Source organism: Triturus cristatus, chromosome 7 (assembly GCF_964204655.1).
Source record: "Triturus cristatus chromosome 7, aTriCri1.1, whole genome shotgun sequence".
Classification (NCBI taxonomy): domain Eukaryota; kingdom Metazoa; phylum Chordata; class Amphibia; order Caudata; family Salamandridae; genus Triturus; species Triturus cristatus.
The window spans coordinates 1321688245-1321712230 of record NC_140590.1 but is presented as its reverse complement, the minus strand read 5'-3'; the positions used below and the strand labels follow the sequence as shown (position 1 = coordinate 1321712230).

Sequence of the window (23986 nt, the reverse complement as noted above, 5' to 3'; positions counted from 1 at the left end):
GCACTAACTGCGTAAAGTGGGCGCGCGGTGCGCGAAGCGCACCGTGCGCGCACGGAACGAACTGCGTTAAGTGGGCGCGCACGCCACGAATGGCGTAAAGTAACTTAGCATTTAAAAAACCGTACAAATTCACTGAAAAAACCATAGGTTTCACACACGTTATAGTTAGGAATTAGCATTTAAAAAACCTTGCAAATTCACTGAAAAAACCATAGGTTTCACACATGTTATAGTTAGCGGAAATTTTACTGATAAAAAACCAATGAAATTCCCCCGTTATAGTTAGTGCAGGCAACTATAACTCACGCGACCGCAATCTTCTGCTGATGACATATGTGTCTTTATGAAAAAAAAATATTTGTAATATATGTATAGCTAAAAATGTATGGAAGAAGACATGGGCAAATAAGTGTCTAAATACAGTATTAGCATCAGCAGAGGATTGCGGTCGCGTGAGTTATAGTTGCCTGCACTAACTATAACGGGGGAATTTCATTGGTTTTTTATCAGTAAAATTTCCGCTAACTATAACATGTGTGAAACCTATGGTTTTTTCAGTGAATATATATATATATATATATATATATATATAAAATTCACTGAAAAAACCATAGGTTTCACACATGTTATAGTTAGCTGGACATTTTACTGATAAAAAACCAATGAAATTCCCCCGTTATAGTTAGTGCAGGCAACTATAACTCACGCGACCGCAATCCTCTGCTGATGACATATGTGTCTTTATGAAAAAAAAATATTTGTAATATATATATAGATAAAATTTAATGGAAGAAGACATGGGCAAATAAGTGTCTAAATACAGTATTAGCATCAGCAGAGGATTGCGGTCGCGTGAGTTATAGTTGCCTGCACTAACTATAACGGGGGAATTTCATTGGTTTTTTATCAGTAAAATGTCCAGCTAACTATAACATGTGTGAAACCTATGGTTTTTTCAGTGAATTTGCAAGGTTTTTTAAATGCTAATTCCTAAATATAACGTGTGTGAAACCTATGGTTTTTTCAGTGAATTTGTACGGTTTTTTAAATGCTAAGTTACTTTACGCCATTCGTGGCGTGCGCGCCCACTTAACGCAGTTCGTTCCGTGCGCGCACGGTGCGCTTCGCGCACCGTGCACGCACGGTGGGCACGCGGTGCCCACGTTACGCTGGATGGGCCATGTACGCACGATGCGCTTCGCGCACCGTGCGCACATGGAGGACATATTATGTGCTTCGTTCAGAAACGGATTTTTTTTATAGATTTTGAAATAATTAATATGCAATGCACAAATGGTGCCCTGCGGGCACCATTTGCACACGGGGGGGGGAAGTGGGAATATATATATTTTTTTTTAATAATTTTTATCGTACGGTAAGCGTAATCGGCGATTTTTCAACAACAAAAAAATTTGAATTTGTGGCCTTGGGGGTTCTTGGGGGACACCTTCATCAAGGGTAGTTGGTTAGGAGCTGTCTAAACAGCCCCTTTACATGTTTTTGGCCTTTGTTTTTCCTCCCCCCCTCAGAGTGCGAGAGAGAAAATGGCGGCCGCCGCTTCCTGGTTTCGACCGATTCGAATGTTTACTAAGATCTAACAGCCAATCAGAATCGCGCTCGCGCACGGCACCGTACGCGTACGGTAAGCTTACCGTAAGCGCACGGTAAGCGCACCGTAAGCTGGCTCAGATATATATATTGATTTAAATGCTATTTTCTCAGGATCTACTGAACAGATTTACACCAAACCTACAAAAGGCACTTCCTTGACCTGTAGACTACCTCTCTGCCAAATTTCAAGTAACTCTGTTCAGCCGTTCGGGCTGTAGCTGTGTCTAAAGGTCCTATGGAAAAATGCATGGGAAAAACGCGTTTTGGGACCCCGCTTTTTTCTCAGCCCCCGCTTGACGAATCCCCCCGAGACTTTCAGGGTAGGAGCGGAGCGTAGCGCCCCACCTATTTTGAAAATTTCGCGAGGATTCGTCGACCGGCGTCAAAGTTATTCCAAATAGAATGTTGCGGTTTTCCTATGGAAACAGGGTCCTAACTATAACTATCTACTGGCGACCGCCAGTAGATAATATATATATATGATATCATATGATATAGCAAATACCAGCTTAGTCATCCTGACTCCCCTATTAGCATCTCTATTGGCATGTATGTAAAAATATCAATTCCTCTTGTTTTATATCTATTTAAGTATATTTTTTATTGGTTCATTTGAACCAATTTGCACTTTCTGCACTTTTTCGTTTATTTAGTGCCTCTGATTTGTATTAATGAATTTACATTTTGTAAGTATGGGAATATAATGCAATGATTATTTATCAATGCACCTCTCTATTGTATTCAATATTGAGGCCCTTAATACAGACATTTGTCTTCAAATTACATCCGAGGCAGCACCTACGAGGTAGTACATATGGATTAACGGCAAGCAGATTTCAATTATTCATTTAATATTTTTTTCACACATTCACACATGCAAGAAGGCATAGAACGACTGAAAATTTTTCCATGAAGGTTATTTACTCATCTGTATTTAAACAGTTATTTGTAAATACCTGAACGACTGAGAATAGTCCTATGAAGGTTATTTACCCCTCTGTATTTAAACAGTTAATTGTAAATGCCATCGATGTTCTTAATTGTAACAACTGCCTTCATGGGTGTTTATGATATGTACTAAGGAGGTATTTTACCAATATTGTCTCTTACTGTATTTTTACAAACAAGTCTTTAGTACATGAACTACATATGTGGATCCTTATTAACAGGATACAAGTTCAGTCTTTTTTCATTGTCTATTAACTTCAACATGTGTGATAGGTTGGTTTTGCAAGCACGAGCACTTTAAATATTGAGAAAAAATCTCTGAACATTGTCATGTGATCAAGGCCGCTTTGACGGCTGAAACGCGTAATGGCAGACAAGGAGAAATAAAAAACCTTTGAACCACACAACGAGGTCCACGTTCGTTCTTGTTTTTCTTGGAAGAAACGTGTGAGCGAAGCAAGCTCATATATATATATTTATATATATATATATTATCTACTGGCGGTCGCCAGTAGATAGTTATAGTTAGGACCGTGTTTCCATAGGAAATCTGAAAATTCTATTTTGAATAACTTTGGCGCCGTTTGACGAATCCTCACGAATTTTTCAAAATAGGTGGGGGGCTCCACTCCGCTCCTACCCTGAAAGTCTCGGGGTGATTAGTCAAGCGGGGGCCGAGAAAAAAGGGGGGTCCCAAAACGCGTTTTCCCCATGCATTTTTCCATAGGGACCTTTAGTCCAAGGTACAGCCCGAACGGCTGAACAGAATTACTTGAAGTTTGGCAGAGAGGTAGTCCTCAGGTCAGGGATGTGCCTTTTGAATATCTGAAGTCAATCTGTTCAGTAGTTCCTGAGAAAATTTCATTTAAAAGTACATGTATATCTATAGGCGCGCACCGTGCGTGCACGGTGACGTGCGCAAACGTAATTCTGATTGGTTGTTAGATGTCAGTAAACATTTGGGGGCAGGGTGGACAGTTCCTGACCCCCTAGCCTTTGTCAGAGGGTCACTGAAGGACCCCCAAGGGTGAAAAAAACATTTATTTTTTTGACGAAAAAGCGCGGGGTGCTCGCACCGCGCGCGCACGGCACGCACAACGCATCGTGGGCGCTCGGTGCGCAAAGCGCACCGAGTGCCCACAGCGCACGCACGGTGCGCGATGCGCACGGTGCGCGATGCGCACGGTGCGCGCACGGTGAAAAACCTGAAAAAGAAAATATATTAATAAATACATAACTTAGCATTTAAAAAACCGTACAAATTCACTTAAAAAACCATAGGTTTCACACACATTATAGTTAGGAATTAGCATTTAAAAAACCTTGCAAATTCACTTAAAAAACCATAGGTTTCACACATGTTATAGTTAGCTGGACATTTCCCTCGTAAAAAAACAATGAAATTCCCCCGTTATAGTTAGTGCAGGCAACTATAACTCACGCGACCGCAATCCTCTGCTGATGACGTCAGATATTACATCACTGATTACATATGTGTCTTTCTGAAAAATAAATATTTGTAATATATGTATAGCTAAAGATTAATGGAAGAAGACATGGGTAAATAGGTGTTTAATACAGTGTTTTTTTACGAGGGAAATGTCCAGCTAACTATAACATGTGTGAAACCTATGGTTTTTTAAGTGAATATATATATATATATATATATATATATATATAGATAGATATATATAGATATATATATATATGTGTATATAGATATATATATATATGCTCGATATCCCTTCCACCACCTTCCCAGTTTCACGGAGCTTCGGCGAAGGATCACAGCACCACAGCCGGCAGGTAATTCCTAAGTGCTTTATTCAAAACAAGGTGACATAGATGGTAAAGGACGGTCTACGCGTTTCAGCTCCCAGCCTTCTACTGGACCATAGAGTCCTGGAGCCTAGAGTGTCATTTTTAAAGTGCTAGTGCAAATGCCCATGTTAAAAAGTAAAGACAGACTAGACAGAAATGCATCAATTCATTCTAAATTAACATTTTTCCGAATATACTAATCCATTATTTTTGATTTGGGGCAACATAATGATAATTTGTAAAGTACTAATGAGCATTAGGAATAGTATCTTTTTTTGGGGACGATGGCAGAATTCATTTAGGATATACGTTTTTTTCTTTTTCTTTTTACTCTTCCCATCATTATACGTCTCAGTATAGAAATGGTTAATTTGTGCGAGTAATTATATACATGCAGTATGTTATTGGCAGCATTTCTTATTTTTTTAACCTTAACAATATAAAGTGCATTTTTTTATATTATATCTATATATAGACAGATGTAAAGTACAATTTTTTATGTATATATTGATGATTTTATCTCCCAACAATTTCTGTCTATAATTTTATCTGTTTAAATAAGACAGCCATTACATTAATAACTGAATTCCAATTTTTGGAGAAAGATAAAAAAATATATATACAGCTATAGTGATTAATTATAAAGTACATAATCAGTACCTAAATCTTAAATAAACGTTGGATTGAAAAATCGGATTGAAAAAGTCACCTTTAGGTTCTAATCATGCCGCCTCGAGTAATACATGTATTAAGATTCTCACAATAACATCAAAAAAAGAAATATAATTTTAGTCCAAACTGAGCAAACATTATCCCTCATGATCTCGCTCCCATCTATTCCATATGTGTCACGAGAGCAAGTTTTTAATAGCAGTAATAGTGTTTTTCTGATTTTTTATTATTTCAGGATTCCCATGTCTATTTTGATGATATAATTTCATTAAGGATCTCATCAGTTAATTTTTATCCTCCTTTATCATAGGTGTACGTGCAGTTCAGCATCTAAGTTATGTCCTAACGGGTTCTCGGTGCCAATGGCCAAGATTGTTCTAGACTCAGTTCTTCATAGATCGAGGGTTCTGTTGCTTCCTCTTACTTTTTGTTTTACGATCTTTATTCCTGAGTATTTTAGTTGCTTACAATCACTAGAATGAAATTCGTGAAAATGGTTTGCCATCGGATATATAATATCTTTGTTTTTAATGCACGTAAGTGTTGTAAAATTCGTAATTTTAGTTTATTGATAGTACTTCCTACGTATAACTTTTTGCACGGGCATTCCAGAAGATAGATAACAAATTGTGATTCACATGTTATATGATCCATAATTTTTTCAATGTGACCATTTTGAAGCTGGTATGTGGTCATGTTTTGACCGTGATCACAGGCTTTGCCCTTTGAGCATTTCCAAAACCCTGGAGTGTTGATCCAAGTTGAAGTTGCCTCTTTTTTGGACTCAAAGTGACTCTGTGTGAGTATATCTCCCAAAGAGGCTGTTTTCCTATACGTTATTTTTGGTAAAGGAGACAATACTCTCTGAACAGTCTCATCTAACATTAAAATGCCCCAATGCTTTCGAATAATCCTTTTAAGTTCATTGCTTTAGTTGTTAAAGTCAATGATTAGTCTGGTCATGGTCTCATTTGTTTTTTTGCTTTATTCTGGATTCTCTTTGTTTGTAGAAGATCAGATCTTATTTTTGTGGTGACTCTATTTGTTGCAGTAATTATTACCTCCAGGGTGTATCCTTGTTGTAAAAAGCGCTCACTCATTTCTTATATTTGTAGATTCAGATCAGAGGTTTCAGAGCAATTCCTTTTTGCCCGCAACATTTCCCCATAGGGGATGCTCCATTTTAGATTTTTCGGATGCCAACTGTTCGCGTGTAAAATGCTATTGCTAGCAGTTGGCTTTCTATGCATTTTTGTGCATATTTTTTTGTCTTGAATAAAAACCTCTACATCCAGAAAGATGATTTTCGTTGCACTTACAGTGAAAGTGAAGTTAACATTGTACTTTTTGTGTTAAGAGAATGTAGGAAGTTCTGGAGGTAGTTCTTGTTACCTTCCCAAATGATGAAAAGGTCGCTGATGTATCTTGACCAAAATTTCATGTTCCCAGATTTTTCATTCTTCAGAACCTCCGTCTCCCACACAGCCATCAGTAAGTTGGCATACGTTGGCGCAAAGGATGTCCCCATAGCGGTTCCTTGCTTTTGGAGAAAAAGGTCACCTTTAAATACAAAAACATTATGTGATAAGCAATATGTGAGTATTTGTATTAACATGTTTGTATGTTCAAGATGGCTTATGGACCTTGTTTCTAAAAACTGTTTTACTGCTGCAATTCCATCAGTATGGAGGATGGAAGTATATAATGATGAGACGTCGATCGAGGCCATGATGTATTTATCTTTCCAGATAATCTTCTCGATTTTTTTCAAAAAATCCATCGTATCCCTCAAATAAGAGGGAAGTGCTGTGACATAATTCATCAAGAAGATGTCAATAAATCGAGATGTTAATTCCAACAGGGAACCAATGGAACTTACTATAGGTCTTCCCGGTGGATTTTGGCTTGATTTCTGCACCTTCGGAAGAAAGTAGATAGTTGCAGTTATTGGATGGTCGGTTTTCAAATACAGGTATTCTTCCAGATCAAATAAGTTCTTGTCTTTCCATGCTAATAGTTTCTGATGGTATTCCTCCGTCCAAGTTGTTATCGGATTTGTTTTCAATTTTTCATAATGATATTTGTTACCCAATTGTCTATTGGCTTCTTCTATGTAGCTTTCACGATTTTGGATAATGATGTTCCCACCTTTGTATGAGGCCTTTATTATTATGCTCTGGTCTTCCCTTAGTTCTTTTAGTGCATTATGTTCCTCTACTGTAAGATTCCACAATTTCTTTTTTGCGTTTTTCATTTTGTTGGTGTTTGTGGGATTATTAATTGAAATTTTATTGATCTCCTCCACCATAATCTCATGGAATAAGTCAATCTTGTTTCCCGGGGGATGTTGGGGACAAAAAGTTGATCTTGTTTTTAAACCACTGTTGCCACCTCTATTTGTTTCATACCCCATCGTATGGCAAAATTCTAGATTGGTCTCTTGAGAGGGTTGGTTTGATTCTGCACTTATTCCAGACCTAGTCTGCAAAGTTGTTACGGCTTTCAGGATTGGAATATCTTTTATGCTCAAAGGTGATGTTTCCTGACTCAAAGTTATTGGCAGTCTGGTTACAGATGATTTTTCATCAAAATATTTTTTAAGTTTGACTTTTCGACAGAATTTGTAAAGGTTGATGCGTATGTTAGGTGTGTTGATATCTTTGTTGGGGCAAAACGTCAATCCTTTATTAAGCAATGATGTTTGAGCTTCACTCAAAGTTTTATTTGAGATATTGATAACTAAGTTGTTTTTGAGGAGGTTTCTTTTTAGTTTTGCTATATATAAAATGATCCTAGAACTCTGCACTTCCAGACAGCTGGCGAACAGAGACACAAACCCAGCGATATGAGGCCAGATGGAATTTTATTGAAGAAACCTCGAACTTGACGCGTTTTGCTCACAAGTCAAGTAAGAAACGTCATTCGCCAATTTTAAATGCAGTGTTAAAGTGCCATCACCATGTGATTAAAAGACATAGAAAAAACACTAGTAATCTTATTGGAAGGCATTTGCGAGTCTGTTTTTCAATCGTTGTAAAAACCAGCCATCAATAGATTCTCAATGTAAACAAGAGACCTAATATTGCTGCGTAAATGCATAAAACATGATATTATAATATTGCAATGTCTTTCAAGGTAATAAATCTATATTATAAACAAATGAATAAATAAATAATTAGAGTTTATAAAAATACCTGCCCCTTAACGAATGCTTATAATTCACATTCTGAGCGTGCAAAAAATGCATACGAAAATCATGTGCCATATATTTATATATTGATAGAAACATGAAAAACCATACTAATAGTGCAAATTATGGCTGTGCAAAATGCAATAATTATTATGTAAACAATATGTTTGTTAGCCTCTTGTCAAGATCTTATACAGAACTAATCTGTTTTCAATTTTCAGCTTAAATGCTGGATATTGCCTTATCTGAATACAAGGCTGAGGTGTGCAAACTCGCAAAAGAAGTGCCAGTGCTTAAAACTATTTAATGAAATATGCTACAACTAAAACCCCTGAGTAAAAAAGGTTATGACCCTATTCAACAAGGTTAAACACAGGGCTAAAACCTTAAAAACCGGCGGCGTTTTAAATCAGTCCTTGTTCAAGAGATCACAAACAAACATGTTCATATCTAAATGGGTCCTTTGCCGTGAGGAATGTTTATAGAAAATGATACAGATCCTCCGTGTTGTTGAGGTCATTAGGTGTTTTACTGTCCAGCTCTAAGATCATTCTCTATTCTAGTTTTCTCAACATTTTTTCCCTATTCCCTCCCCTGCAGGGTTTGGGAATAGCTGCCACGACAAAATATTGCAAACAACTGAGATCGTTATTGTGCATAGATTTAAAATGCCGGGCCACTGGATATGTGGAATCGTTGTTGACAATGGCCCGCAAGTGCTGTAATATTCTGACGTGCACCTGCAGCTTGGTACTACCCAGATATCTCAAGCCACAGGTGCACGTCAGAACATAGACTGCAAATTCAGGTTTGCAATTGAAACTGCCCCTGATCAGAACCAAGTCTGGACTGAAAGGAGTAGAATAAGAGGCAGTATTCACATCGAACCTGCATGCTCTGCAGGAGGAACACTTAGTGAACCCCTGCTTTGGTTGTAGCCATTTTTTTGCTGTTGCTAGTTCGGGAAAAGTCTTCACAATTTGTGTTGCCATGGAAGGCCCCTTCCTATATGTGATCGTGGGTTGAGATGGTAAAATAGGAGCCAAAACTCCATCTGTCATGATAATGGGCCAGTTGCGCCTAATGATGGACCTGATTTTTCTCTCCTGTTTGTTAAAGGCAGTGATTAATCTTGGGGTGCTTATAGTGGTATCACTATATTCCACATGGTTTGCTTCAGGTAAGAGTGTTTCCCTCGGTTTCATATCTACTTTGTTAACTGCCTCAACCAGGGTGGACTCGCTATAGCCCCTAGCTCTGAATCTTTCTAGGGCATCATGTTTGCCCATAGAAAAATCCTCCTCTGTGCTGCAAATTCGCTTAAGGCGTATTAGTTCTCCAAATGGGATGCTTTTTATTGTGTGATGAGGATGTGCACTACTGTCGGGTAGAGTTGTATTGCCAGCTGTGGCCTTCCTATGAAGGATAGTCGCTATGTTCCCATTTTTTATGTATATTTTAACAGCCAAAAAATCCACCTGTTGTTTGCTTATCTGTGAGGTGAATTTTAAATTGACAGTATTGATGTTAATTTTATCAATAAAATCGCTAGCACTCTTCTCATTTCCCCTCCAAACAATAAAAACATCGTCAATGTAGCTCCACCATTGCACTACATGGTTACAGTACTCAGAATGGAAAGTGTGCTTCAGGACCTGTTCCTCCCACCAGCCAACATTCAAACATGCATAGCTGGGGGAGAAACAGGCCCCCATCGCCACGCCCCTCTTTTGCAGATATATTTCGTTACCAAACAGAAAAAAGTTGTTAAAAAGACACCATGTTGTTAAGTCTAAGACCATCTTATTGTGGATATATAAGTCCAATGGTCTGGTGCCCAGAAAATGAGATAAGGCATTCAGACCCGTTTCATGCTCGATGCTCGTATAAAGAGATTCAATGTCTAACTTGATAAACAACAAATCTTCCGCCCATTGTATATCAGTTAGTTTGTTCAATAGCTCTTGGTGTCTTTTATAAAAGTAGGAAGTTCTTTCACCAATTCTTGTAGAAAAAAGTCCACATATTGCGTTACGTGCTCCCCCACGCTACCAATGGCTGCGATAATAGGTCTGCCTGGAACCGGGGTAGCTTGCTTGTGGATTTTAGGAATTAAATACAGCCTGGGCAGTATAGGATATATGTGTATGTTAGACTTGGCATCTTTTGGCGTGTTTCCCCTGAGTTTGTGCTTTCTGACCTCCCGGTTTTGACTCTGTTTTGCGTTTCTGCGTACTTTCCGCACTGCTTATCAGTGGGAAAGTGCAGGTGTTCCCATGGTAAATTATGGGATTGATTCGTGTTTCCATGTTTGGACGTTTGATTTACCTGTTAGCCCCTAGTAAAGTGCACTGCGTGTGCCAGGGCCTGTGAATCAAATGCTACTCGGGTGCCTGAAGCACTGGTTGTGCCACCCCTGAGAGTAGCCCTAAAAACGGTAACTCAGACCTGCCATTGCAGAGTCTGCGCGCAGATTGTAACTGCCATGTAGACCTAACGAGTGCACACACTTGCCAGTCCCTAACCTTCCCTTTTCGTACCTGTCAGTCACCCCTAAGGTAGGCCCAAGGTACCCCTGTGGGCAGGGTGCAGTGTACGCGAAAGGTGGGACATGCCCGGGTGTGTGTGGCATGTCTCGGTAGTGAACGTCCACCCAATTCGTCCTTCACTATTGCAAGGCTACCTGTTCCCCATAGGACAGAATGGGAAGTTCGTTTATAACACCTTATACATGTAACTCGCCCGGGGAATCAAGTAGGGAAATAAGGTTTAGTATGCCTGAACTCAGAATCTAAAGATGCATCTTTTAGTGAAGGTGATTTTTGCATTCTGTGTTTGAAAATACTACTTTTAGAAAGTAGGTATTTTCTTGCTCAGTCATCCAGTGTGCCACTGCTGGAATGTGAATTGCCTGCCTGGGTTTTGGACAACAGATGGCGAGGAAGCAGGAGTGGCTCCGGTTAGTCTAGGTAGGTCAGGAAAGGGCTGAATAGACCTGGGCTGCGACAGGGGAAGAGGGAGGAGATTTCCTTGCACCTCAAAGGGCCTGGTCTGCCTCTGACAATGCCGTCTCCACCTCCTGCCAGGAAATCACACCAGAGAGGGCAAAACTGGCTCTGGCCAGTCACAGACACCCTCTGCCTGAAGGATCAAAGGATTTTGGGATACAAATACTGCGGCCCAGAGCCCTGAACCTTAGAATTCATCTGGATCAAGAAGACTGCCAAGAAGAAGAGCTGATGAAGCTGCGAAAAGGATCGACTGCTTTACTGGGTGCTGTGCTGGGCTGACCTGCAGTGGCTGCTTCTGTCTTGGGCAATGAAAGGCCTGGACTGGACTTTCTGCAACCTAAGTTGTGAGTCTCTCCAAGGGCTTGAGGTAGAGCTGGTCCCCTGTTCACGAAGTCTCAGGAACAGCAAAGACTTCAAGCTCTTCTGCCCGCAGCACTGGGGACTGTGTGTTTTGTGCAGCAAACAGAGGAAAAGCGACTCAACAATGTCCACGTTGCCAACGCCGACTCCTTGTCCTGAAAGCACCTCAGAGGGCCCCACTGCAACGCCACACCACAACCTTGATCTCACCAACGAAGCCTGTTGATGCCGCCACCGAGCCGCTGCTTGCACCGCGACCTGTGAGCACTGCACTCCGCACCGCCTTGCTTCAGGCTGAAGCTTCGGCACTGCAGAGAGCACAGCCACACCCCACACCGCGACCTTGGTCTCACCGATGATGACTGGCGCCGCCGCCACAGAGCCGCCGCTCGCACCGTGACCTGTGGGCACCGTACTCCACACCGCCTTGCTTCACGAGGACGCCTTGGCCTCCCTGACGCTGCCGCTCCATGCCGAAATCGACACCGCTGCTTGCACCGTGGTTCGAGGGTACCGCTCGTAAGTCACACGAAGCACCACCCTCATCCCGCACCGCAGCCTTGGTCCACCGACGCCGGCACCATCGGCTCCCGCTCGTCAGCCGATGACAGCACTTCAGCAACGACGGCGCCGCTGCTTGCACCGTGACCTGCTAGTACCAGCTCGCACCGCGAACCTGGTCTCACCGACTATGCCATCTGATGCCGCCACCAAGCCACTGCTCGCACCACGACCTCGGGGCACCGGACGCCACACCGCTGCACTTCACACTGCAGCACCCGACGCCGGCCAACGCCAGCGCTCCTGATTCATCGCACTGCATTTCTCACAGGTACTGTTTGCGAGTCTTCTCAACACCGTAGCTGGCCCGCGATCCTGCAACCAGCCAGAACTGTTGGATGCCGTGATAGCCCCGGACAGAGCTATCGACATCGAGAAACTTTGTTTGAAACTTATTTTGATAACTGCAGATTTTTACATATAGTCATGTGGATTTTTATCGTCTTTGGTCTTTCCTTCATGTATATAAAAATATTGGCTATTTTTCTAAACTGGTGTGGTGTCCTTTTGTAGTGCTTATGCTGTATTACTGTGGGTTATGTGCAAACGCTTTACACACTGCCTCTAAGATAAGCCTGGCTGCTCGTCCCAAGCTACCAAGGGGGTGAGCAGGGGTTATTTTAGGAGTGTAACTCCCTTATCCTGACTAGGAAGAAGGGTGCCTACTTGGACGAAGGCGCAAGCACTTGCCAACAAGAGACACCCATTTCTAACATTGGTTGTCAGCGGTGAGGATAGGACTTGCATTTGCACTTGACTTACAGTGATTGGTGTGCACTACTACCATATCGCAGACCATTACCTGCCACATACTAGTCCGTTTTTTTCTTGGCCGATTTTTGTTGATCTTGCCAGTTGAACTTTCTACTTCAGCATGCCAGAGTCAATAGCATCATCCGTTGCATCCATGGAAATTGCCTTTGAGGAGGATAGGTTGGAGCTCTACACTGTTAAGGAATTGAAATTCGTTTGCAAAAACCTAAAAGCCCAAGTCAGAGGCCTCACAGCTACAGAAGGCACTGAGGGCCTGGGTAGCAGCCAGAGAAATAAGTAGGCAATCTGGTGATCCTAGTGGAGAGGTAGAGGGGCCTATTCGTAGGGTGGATGTGCTTTTGGGAGGGGGAAAGCCTTCCGGCCAGACAGCAGTGGCCCTGTCCCCAGAGGAGCTGCAGGACAGGCGGGAGGCAAGGAAGTTCGAGTTGGAAAAACTCCAGATAGAAAGTGAGAGGGAAGACAAGAGAACAACCATTATTATTATTATTATTGACTTTATAAGGCACAACAGCTACCCAAAAAGGGTTTTCCGGTGCCGACAAAGACCAAAAATAAGGAGAGGCAGTTTATTTATTTACTGATTGAAAAGCCATGTCTTGAGGGATTTACGAAAAAGCGTTTAAACCGTCTCGTGTCGGATAGCTATAGGAAGTGCATTCCACAAGGAGGGACCGAGATATGCAAATGATCTACCTCCCATTCAAGACAGTCTGATTCTCGGCACAGAAAATTTCACTTGGGTGGAAGAGTGAAAACACCGAGAGGGCGCATAAGAGCTGACCAGAGACTGCAGGTATTGAGGGGCGACTCCTGCTTTGATATTAAATGTGAGAAGTTGGCCTGGCATATGCTGTCTCCTAGTTATAGGGACACCTTGCACCAGTCCAATTCGACTCTTATTGATGATAGGTTTAAGACAACCTTTAAAGAAAGCTATCCTAGTGGTAGCTGTGGAGAGCAGTCTTCAGGCTAAGTCTTGAAGGATTGTTAAGCTTATTGTTTTACCATAATAACCTCTTGAATAACCAAATGAAAGAGTAGCCCACACAGGTATATATATAAAATATATGTATTTATTCTAGACAGAATCCCACAGTCTCTTTATGAGGCTAGTGGCAAAGTTACAATTCAAACAAGCATTTATAAACACAATAAATAGCACAGGAATCACAGGGCCCCAGGGGGGGACCAAACCATATATCAAAAAAGTGGTATAAGAACCACGACAATTCTACAGACAATGCCTAGGGCATTTAGGATCGCTGGCCCCTTAAGAATACACCCCAGGTTATGAAGAAGGGGACCCACGGGAGGCGCGTGCAGTGGAAGTAGCTGCTATCGGGATCTCCATTTTAGTCTATGGAGAATGTCGCGGTTGAAATTACACAGATTAAAAACACTTCTAGCAGGAGTACAAAGTTAAAACTTTAGACTTAAGCTTTTGAGGAGCCCACTACCACGAGAGTACTGAGGTACCACCATTACCTGCCCCAGGGAAGCCAGGTGCATAGGCCGATTCTGGTGTCGGGTCGCGGGCTGATTTTCTATAGGAAAATGTTCAAAAGTGCTGCTAGCCAAAAGCGTTGATGATGCCGTGAAGATCAAAGATGTGAAGATTGTAGAGAAGAAACGTAAACAAAAAGAGAGCGAGGAAAACAAGGTAACTTGTCCTTTTCCCCAATGAATTTTCAGAAACAAAATGGACAAGTACTTAGGAAGGTAACTTGCAGCAAACGTTTTTCGCCGTCACCTGTTGTAAATTTAAGAAGGAGAATACACAACTGTTGTAAGAAACCCCTCACCCACCTATCTAGTAGGTGGCATGCTTCATCATCGGGGCCCAACTGGATTGCCTAATGCAACCCAGCTGTGCTACGACGCCTGAGTTACAGCGGAGCAGGTTGTTGAGTGAAAAGAGAGTGACTTATTATGTGAAGTGAAACTATGAGTTAAAAATGTCTCTGAGAGATGCCCTTTTGACAACGATTATTTATTAAGAGGGTCCCAGGACATGAGTTAAAAATATATTCGGTATCTCTACTAAGGTGTGTTATTTGCCTTGGTATCCCTTATAAATGAGGTCTACTAGTTTCAGCCTTCTAGATGGTTCTTGAGGCTTTCTTCAGGACCAAAAATTAGTGAGTGGCCTAAAAATAGGAGAGGCCACGTGAAGTGTAAATATCAGCACACACCCTAAAGTGTGCTGTGAGTGTAGTGGTTAACGATGATTACTCACCAAACCTTTGTTGTGAGTACCTGTAAATGAAAAAATTAATCAGTACATATAAACAGTTGTTTTTTCATGCATCTATTTCTTTAAATGCATGCTCCTATGTCTTTGAAGCAAGTGGTATCATGCATGTGGCATGGTGGGCATGCATGTCCAATAGAAAAGGCTTGCGTGTCTACAATGTGCCCCAGTGGTGTGGATATACACGGGGAATCCATAAGAGTGTAATAGTCAGTGAAAAAGATACGCGCAACAAAGTAGGGCACTTGGTGCTCATAAACAGTATCAGCTATAGATGATGTATCCGTGTTTTTATGCAATTTATCTCTAAATGCGAGACATTCTGCTACCTTGTGGCGTATGGTGACATACACAAAGACTGAAAAACAAACTTGAGACATACGAGTTGACATTATACAACATGAATTACATTGTGGCGCGTAGTACCGTGCTATAAAAATCACGTGAAGACTGACATGAGACCAACAACAATATTTAAGACCAACAACATGGAAGACTGATATAACGGGCTCACTTAGAATCTGAGGTGGTTGTGCCTCCAATCGGTAACTACCGTCCCCTCTGGACCCTATCAAAATGGAGAGGTAGTGGGGATCGGAAAACTGGTGTAGAGCTATCTCGTATATGCAGCAGGTGGTGGCTTCATGAAATTCAAAACTATGCGAGTCTAGCGGCATTAGCCGTATTAGAGCCTCGTACTGACGATTAGCAAGGGCTTAATGAAAGTAGAAGCTAAGCGTATATAGCGGCGTTAGTCTCGTACTCACGTTTATCTAGGGCTTCTTATAAGTCTAGAATTGTGCGTGTGCAGCGGCGTTAGCCGTATCGCAGCATCCTACTCACGTTTGTCCGGGGGAATAGGTCCGATATACCTATACACAACCGATTGGATCCGCTTGATTAGCCCCATACTAGTGGATAGGTTGGTGCTAAATAGGAAGCGGAAGGCGGGAGGTCACGTGTGGGAACCTAAAACACTAGAGCGTATTGAATTTTAGTGAAGACTTGCTGCGCATGCGTGAGCGCGATGAGGAATACTTAGCGAACACGGAGAAAAGGGAAAAGAGCTAAGAATGTTACAAACTGCATTTAAAATTAAGCTCACAGTATACAAACATGGTGGTTCGTTGAGAGGGTGTTCAGCCTAGCATGAAGGAGCAGGCGAACAATGATCTACCCTGAGGCTAGATATCTGTGTGTGCATTTGGTGTCTCAATAAAGTTAGTGGCAATAGCGCTGGGCTATATGGAATTGTCTGGATGTTAGCCTTGTCCAGGTAGTCATATGCAAAATTGAAGTGTCTCGATGTGGCGCTATGCAAAGGAGTCAGGACATCGATTGTAAAAATGTCATGCAGAGCACCATCTAATGCTGTAGTATTACACATGTGGGCATTAACCTATACTGTATCTCATTTGAAACAACTAGGACAATATAATATCTGAGAATATGTACTAGGGAATGCAAAAGCTGACAAATGAGACGTGTGTGGGAAAGTTAGGTCATATGTAATTTAGAGATCTATTGCCCTACAACGGCTCACAAATACTAAAAAGCAAAATACCAAGAATATGAATAGGGGGTATATAGCTGAGAGTCAATCTGGTTCTGAGATGTCATCATGGGCAGTGTATGCTGTTCCAAGGGACGTTGTCATTCAGCTCTGAAATGTGGGTTGAGAGTCTGTATACCCACCGTTGTTCTTTTTCAAACAACCGTTCCTGGATATTGATCTGGTTTAACTCCAGTTGTTCAATTACAACCCAGGACATGTCGTTAGTAGTGTGTCCCTTAGCCAAGTAGTGTTCTGTGAGTTTCGTGGTACTGCGTTTACATCGGATGTTGCTGCGATGTTCACATATTCTTGTTTTGATTTTTCTACTGGTCATACCGATGTAGCGTAATTTGCAAGGGCATGTTATCAGATAGATTACGTTTGCAGAGTTACAGTTTGTGTGTTTTTTGATGGTCCAGATTTTGCCTTCTTCTAGATGTAGGGTTTTAGTTGCCTGTGTGAGATGGCAGATGCTGCAGTTTCCACATGGAAAATGGCCGGTCACTTCTGGTAGACCCCATGCATTTCGTACAGTGTTAGGGGCGTTTGTAGCTTTTTTCGGTCTGGTAGATACGAGGCTATCTCTAAGATTGTGAGATCTTTTGTAGGAGAACAGTGTTTTTTCCCATTGGAATTTTCCAGAGGTTACCATTTTCCAATTGGTTTGGATTAGTCTGGCCACATTATTTGAGATGGAGTTGAAAGTGGTCACACAGGTAAGTGGTATGGTTGTAGTCATGGGAGGCGCGTGCAGTGGAAGTAGCTGCTATCGGGATCTCTATTATACTCTATGGAGAATGTCGCGGTTGAAATTACACAGATTAAAGTCACTTCTAGCAGGAGTACAAAGTTAAAACTTTAGACTTAAGCTTTTGAGGAGCCCACTACCACGAGAGTACCGAGGTACCACTGTTACCTGCCCCAGGGAAGCCGGGTGCATAGGTCGATTCTGGTGTCGGGTCGCAGGCTGATTTTCTATGGGAAAACGTTCAAAAGGGCTGCTAGCCAAAAGCGTTGATGATGCCGTGAAGATCAAAGATGTGAAGATTGTAGAGAAGAACCTGAAAGCAGAGGGGACAGAGTCTGGGTCACGGCAAAGTGACCAGGAGGCTCAAAGCAAAGAGCCCTTCGATGTCGGGTGCTTCAGGTGCAAAGTGGTGTAGCTTGGATCTGCAGCCACGGGCTCCGGGAGGCTTCAAGGAAGGCCAGCTTCTGGAGGGCGACTGTCCCACGTTGGATAAGGGTCGCTGCAGTGTTAGTGCCCGGATTGGATCCACTAAGCCTTGGCAACCGCACCCCACGAAGAATAAACAAATCGGCTACAGTGCAGACCCACGAGGTCTGGGAGAAGTCTCCTTTAGAGAGACTGTAGAGCAGGCCTGGAGCAACCAGGGGAACTCTTGATTGTCGAAATAGACCTCTGCTAGGGCCCACAAGTCGAGAGACAAGGGACGGCGGGAGGTGGCAATTTGGAGTGCGTAAAAGGGCACCCACGGGCCACCGGAGGGGGCTAGGGCGCTGGTCTTTGGCACAATTGCTGTAGAGTGATTGGCTCAACAACAGGCCAAAGCACAACTTCCCCACTGGTCAGGGTCGTGTGCTATGTAAGAGGTGGCAGATGTCCTGGGGTACTGGGGATCTCGGCACCCACGCGGTCCACGGTGCCCAAACTCATTGAGCACACTCACTGGCCTCTGGGATGCGCTGGAAACCCACCTCAAGGGTGCTGGAAGTCGTCGAAGACCATAGGAGCAGCGAGGTTCCAACCGGGTCACTTGCAGTGTTTCAGGTGCCTGCCAAGCAGGGAGATAACTCCTTTATCCCAAGGGAGATTTCTTCTGTCAGCTGGGCAGCAGTAAGTCGAAGGTCAAGACTGTAAAGTTCAAGATTAATCTGAGGCTCTGGGGCCACGTTATTCACCTTTATCCCCAAGATTAGGGGAGTGTCCAGAGTAGTGTCCACCAATGAGTGGTGAGGCGGGAAAGGGTGGCTACACCCTCTCACCCTTGTGTGTTTCCCGCCTGGGCGAGGGGCAGGATGCCCCTGAACCGGTTCCAAGCGGTGTATGCAGAATGAGGTCTCTGCAGCTGCCTACGTGCAACTCTGAAAGGACATTTGGTGCACCCACCCTGTTCCAATCCACATTATCCTGTCTGGGGAGATGCTAGCACCTCCCTGCCACAGGAGCCCTATTGTCCAGCTGGCAAGGCTGGGGTTTTCCCCAGCAACAGCCAGCCAGGGTCGTGTAGGAGGCGGGCAGTAGCCATTTTGTGATACTTGTGCACTTTTAAATTGGTGTCTAAATTCTACCGCTTTTACCATATCGCCCCTCTAGCAGGGGGGAATTGTACCCTCATGCCCATGACTGGACTGGGGGTATGATTCCTACATGTTTGACACCAAACACGATATGGTTCTGTGTAGCCATTCTCAAGTTATCGCGGTATCGCGATAGACTTATAATGCGGTTAAGAGTATATGGTATGGCTACACTACAAACAACCCAGCAATGATTTTATGAAGGTTGCAGAGAGGCCCTACTCATGTAGGGGTCCCCCCTCACACATACCTCAGCACCCTGCCCGGTAGGATTAGCAAGGCCTGCTATAGGGGTGACCTATGAGAGTACATGTGTTGTAATGGGGTGGGATATAGGGTACCTATATCCCTGTAAGGGGTGCTAGCACCACCTTACCCAGACTACAGTAGTGGTATGGTGGTGTCAGTTTGTATGGCTGTCCCAGGGTGGCACAATAAGTGCTGCAGCCCTGGTAGGCCTACTGGGGGACCCATGCCCTGGGTACCTAGGGTACCATCTACAAGGGACTGGTAGGGCATGCCCAGCATCCAATTGGGTTTGTACCTAGAGTACTCACATCAGTTTTAGGGAGAAAGCAGATAGGCTGGGGTCCTGGATAGCAGGATCCCAGCCAGACTAGTCAAAAACCACTCAAATATCAGGCAAAAAGTTGGGGGCAACCATTAGTCAGATTCCACTCCCTTACAATAAACATAAAGCTAAGGGCTTTGAACTTGATTCTGTTCTCTACCCTGAACCAATGGAGGTCCCGCAAATAACTAGAGACAGAGGCGAATCTAGGGACCCTACAAAGTAGCCTGGCCGTGGTGTTTTGCGCCATCTGCAGTCTGTGAGTCACTTCCTTGTTGGATCCAAGGTAGAGACTGTTCCCGTAGTCCAGTCTTGAAGTAATAAGAGCCTGGACTACTGTTTTTTTAGTAGACTCGGGCAGCACCCAGAGAATCTTTTTTAACCACTTCAAGATGGTAAAACATGTGGAGGACACTTTGACTGCTTGATGGTGCATTGTAAGCGAGTCATCAACAATGACGCCTAAGCTGCAGACTTGGCTGGAGGGCTGAGGAAGTGCTCCCATTTCACTGGGCCAATGTTGTGGGCCCCAGAGGTCTTTATCTTTTCTAAAAATCAAGACCTCCGTCTTCTCTCCATTGAGCTTAAGGTAGTTTTTTTGCTTCCATGCTACAATTTTGCCCAGGCCATGCTGAAGGGAAGAAGGCCCGGCCTTACTCTCTATGGAGAGAGAGAAGATGATTTGGGAGTCATCGGCATAGGAAACAGGGACAAACCAGACTCTTCCGCAACGTCTGCTAAGGGTCTCACATACAGATTTAAGAGTAGGGGTAAGGAGTGGTAATCGGAACTGGATGTTGAGGAAAAGATTTGAAAGGTGCGGTTGGCTAGATAGGAAATTAACCAATCCAGGGCAGAACCACTGATGCCCAAAGATCTGAGAGTATTGACCAGTATGGTATGAGATACAGTGTCAAATGCCACGCTCAGGTCTAATAAAATGAGCGTGACTCTATCTCCAGCGTCCAAGTGACGTCGCAGCCGTTCCGTTACCCCTAGTAAAGCAGTCTCTGTAGAAAAACTAGCTCTAAAGCCAGATTGTGATGAATGGAGGAGCTTATTGGATTCGAAAAAGATGGAATGTTGAATGTGGATATGTTTCTCCAAGATCTTGGAAAAAGCCGGTAGTAAGGAAATAGGCCGATAATTGGAAAGTAACCCTGGGTCGGCGTTGGCTTTTTTTAGGAGAGGGACCACCATAGCATGCTTCCAGTCAGATGGAACTATGGCTTCCTGCAAGGAGGCATTAAGAAGGTCCATGATGGCAAGCAAGGATGGTGAGTCCAATTGCTTTAACACGGAGATTGGCAAGGGGTCCTTGGGAAATCCAGATTTGGTACTATCTAAAAGTTTTTAAAAGGAGGCTGCGTTAAATAAGAGCCACGAGTCCAGGATGTTCGTCGAGCACAAAGTGATAAGTCCTGATCAGGATGAATAGTGTCCGCTCTAGATGCATCATGAGCGATTGGAGGGGGGTTGGCAGATGACAAAGGAAGGGGGTTATCACCCCATGCGCTTACCATATCCAGATAGATATTTTCAACCTTCTGGGTGAAAAAGTATGCCAGATCTTCACATTGTTGTTTGTTGAGGGGGGAGGCCTGGCTAAAGTTACAGAGCCAGCAAGTTCCTTTACCATGTTAAAAAGAGTTTTGGAGCAGTTTAGGGCATCCGAGATAGTTGTGGAGACAAACTCAGCACGGGCTGATTTACAGAGACTATGATATATTTTTTGGGCCTTTTTATAGAGGGTTTTTAATTCGGGGGCGTACTTCCTTCTCCATCTATGTTCCAGCGTTTTGCATTTGGCTTTCTCCCTTTTTAGAATGTCAGTAAACCAAGGAGCTAGAGGGCGATGGTTATTAATCCTGTTTTTCGAGAGGGGGAGAGACGTGTCTATGGCAGTGAGAAGCCACTTTTGCACAGTGTCAGAAAGTTGGTTCTTTGTTTGGAAATGGTCAGGTTCGAGCCCAGGATTTTATTTAGGACAGTAATGTCTAGTTTCCTCCAGTTTCTGGTTAATGTCCTTAAGATAGGAGAATTTGGCATGGTGTTGTCAGGAGGTGTCAGGCTGAACCGGATGATAAAATGGTCCGACCAACACGAGGGAAGCGCGGGGGAGCACTGAATACTAGGTACATTGGAGAAGATTGGGTCTAGCAAATGGCCAGCCTTGTGTGTGGGACCAGAGTTCATGAGTTCAGAGCCATGGAGGAAAGAAAGATGATCTTGAACAAGGTCTTAAGGAGCTGGAGCTAAAAAGTAGGCCCGGCTCGGATGGTGGCAGTAATTCGTCAAGGCAGGCAGACAGAATCGTGCACATCCCTATCACCTCACCTATCCAGATATGAAGGACACCCTCCTCACTAAGTATGGTCTTACTCCTGAAAAGTACAGGGATCAGTTCAGGTCCAGTAAGATGTCCGATGCCAACACTTGGTTGGAGTGTGTGGATGTGTTTTGTCAGTCACTGGATGGCTGGGTGAAGGGCAGTACTGTGACAGATTTTCAGGGGCTCTACAATTTGATTGCATGAGAGCACCTATCCAGTCTATGTTTTGCAGATCTGCGCCAGCACCTAGTTGACAGTAAGCTAACTGACCCCAGGAAGCTTGCTATGGAGGTGGACCACTGGGTAAGTAACAGGGTCCACAAGAATGCATTTGGGGGAGACTAAGCCAAAGGTGGGCGGGGTCCCCAGCAGAAAAGTTGGAGGGACAAGGGTAAAGTGCAGGAGTTCTCTAAAGGGCCCCCAACCTAACACCCAAGGTAAAGGTTCCCATCCCCCGGAGATGAGAAGCAAGGGGTATCATCGGGAAAGCCTGCTGAGACTGGCCCCTGCAAATGTTTTGCATGTGACCAGGTGGGGCACATGAAGGGGGACCCCCAGTGCTCCAAGGGGTCACAGCCACCCACCGGTGGACAGTCCAAGGTGTTGGCTAATGTAGCACTGGGGGAGGAGGAGGAGTCCCCACAGTAGGGTGGGGACCCCACAGAAATGACCCTCTTCTCACTAGGGGACAGTGATATGGTCCCTGGAACCCAGGTGCCCCCTAACACAAAAAAATATAGCACCTGGGTGACCATCAATGGGAGAAGGGTAGAGGACCTCAGAGATACTGGAGCCAGTGGGACCTCAGTCCATTGTCACCTGGTCTCTGTCGAGCAGGTAGTCCCAGGGGCGTTCCACCAAGTAATTACAGTCGACAAATCAGAGCGCCAGTGTCTGGTGGCGCAGGTTCCCTTTGTATGGGGGGTCTCAGGTCCATGGGGGGTCTCAGGTCCCTTGAGGATGGTTGTGAGCCCTTCCATGCCTGTAGATTGTCTGCTCGGTAACGACCTGGAGCAGTCCTTGCGGAGGGATGTTGAGCTCAGGTCTCACTTGGAGATGCTTGGGTTGCCAGAGTGGGCATGTGGTCCACTCGGTCCGTGGCGGCCATAGAGGGTGATCAGAGGGACCCGGAGCCTGAAACAGTGGCCCAGGTCCCTGCCAAGAGAAAGAGCAAGGGGCGTGGGAAACTGGCCCCGAAGCTCCCACAGCCCGGGAGGACGCGGTCCTTGAGGGGGACGCCCTATGCCTACAGGAGAACAGGTAGCCGAACTGGGGAACATCTCTGAGCTGAGCCGTTGGCAGCAAGAATGGGGTCCCATCAGAGAGGAGTTCAGCTCGGAGAAGAAAGAGTGCCCTTCTCAGGAGGGTCTGTGGTGGCAGTCCGCAGCCCAGATGACTGGTGATCAGTCTGGATCCCATTGGATCTACTGGGAGAATGATCTCCTTTATAGCGAGCCTAAGGTCGCTGAGCCTGGGTCAGCCCGTATGCTGGTGGCACCCCAGCGTTTCAGGACCTTCCTACTGGGTCTGGCTCATGATGTGCCTTTGGCAGGACATTTGGGGCAGGACAAGACCTTTGACAGGCTTGTCGCCTACTTCTTCTGGCCCCGAATGCGAAGGCAGTTGGATGTACATTGCCGGTCTTGCCAAACTTGCAAGGCAAGTGGTAAGAGTGGGAGGAAGGTCAAAGCTCCTCTCCAACCGTTCCCCGTTGTTGGAACACCCTTTGAAAGGATAGGGATGGACATTGCGGGGCCACTGGATCCCAAGACAGCCATGGGCAACAGGTACATTCTGGTCTTGGTGGATCATGCCATCCGGTACTCGGAGGCAATCCTTCTCAGGACAACGACGGCACCAGTGGTGGCCCGGGCGTTAATGGGGAATCTTTTCCCGTGTGGGGTTCCCCAGAGAGGTGGTTTCCGACAGGGGAACCAATTTCATATCGAAGTATATGACATCCCTGTGGAAGGAGTGTGGTGTCACTTACAAGTTCACCACTCCTTACCA

General features: G+C 44.3%; 1 protein-coding gene across 4 annotated transcripts in view; it reads right to left on the bottom strand.

Annotated features, from left to right (window-relative positions):
* The window catches only part of LOC146811957 (uncharacterized), a 1438216-nt gene that overhangs the window by 1361640 nt on the left and 52590 nt on the right, over nt 1–23986 (bottom strand). The window contains exon 1 of one of the 4 annotated variants that reach the window (XM_085618935.1): nt 16043–16142. The exons of the other annotated variants lie outside the window; for them this stretch is intronic. Coding sequence (XP_085475061.1) covers nt 16043–16109 — 67 coding nt within the window. The 5' untranslated portion in view covers nt 16110–16142. Of the gene's footprint in view, nt 1–16042; nt 16143–23986 lie in introns of those variants that run through there. 4 annotated transcript variants of the gene reach the window in all.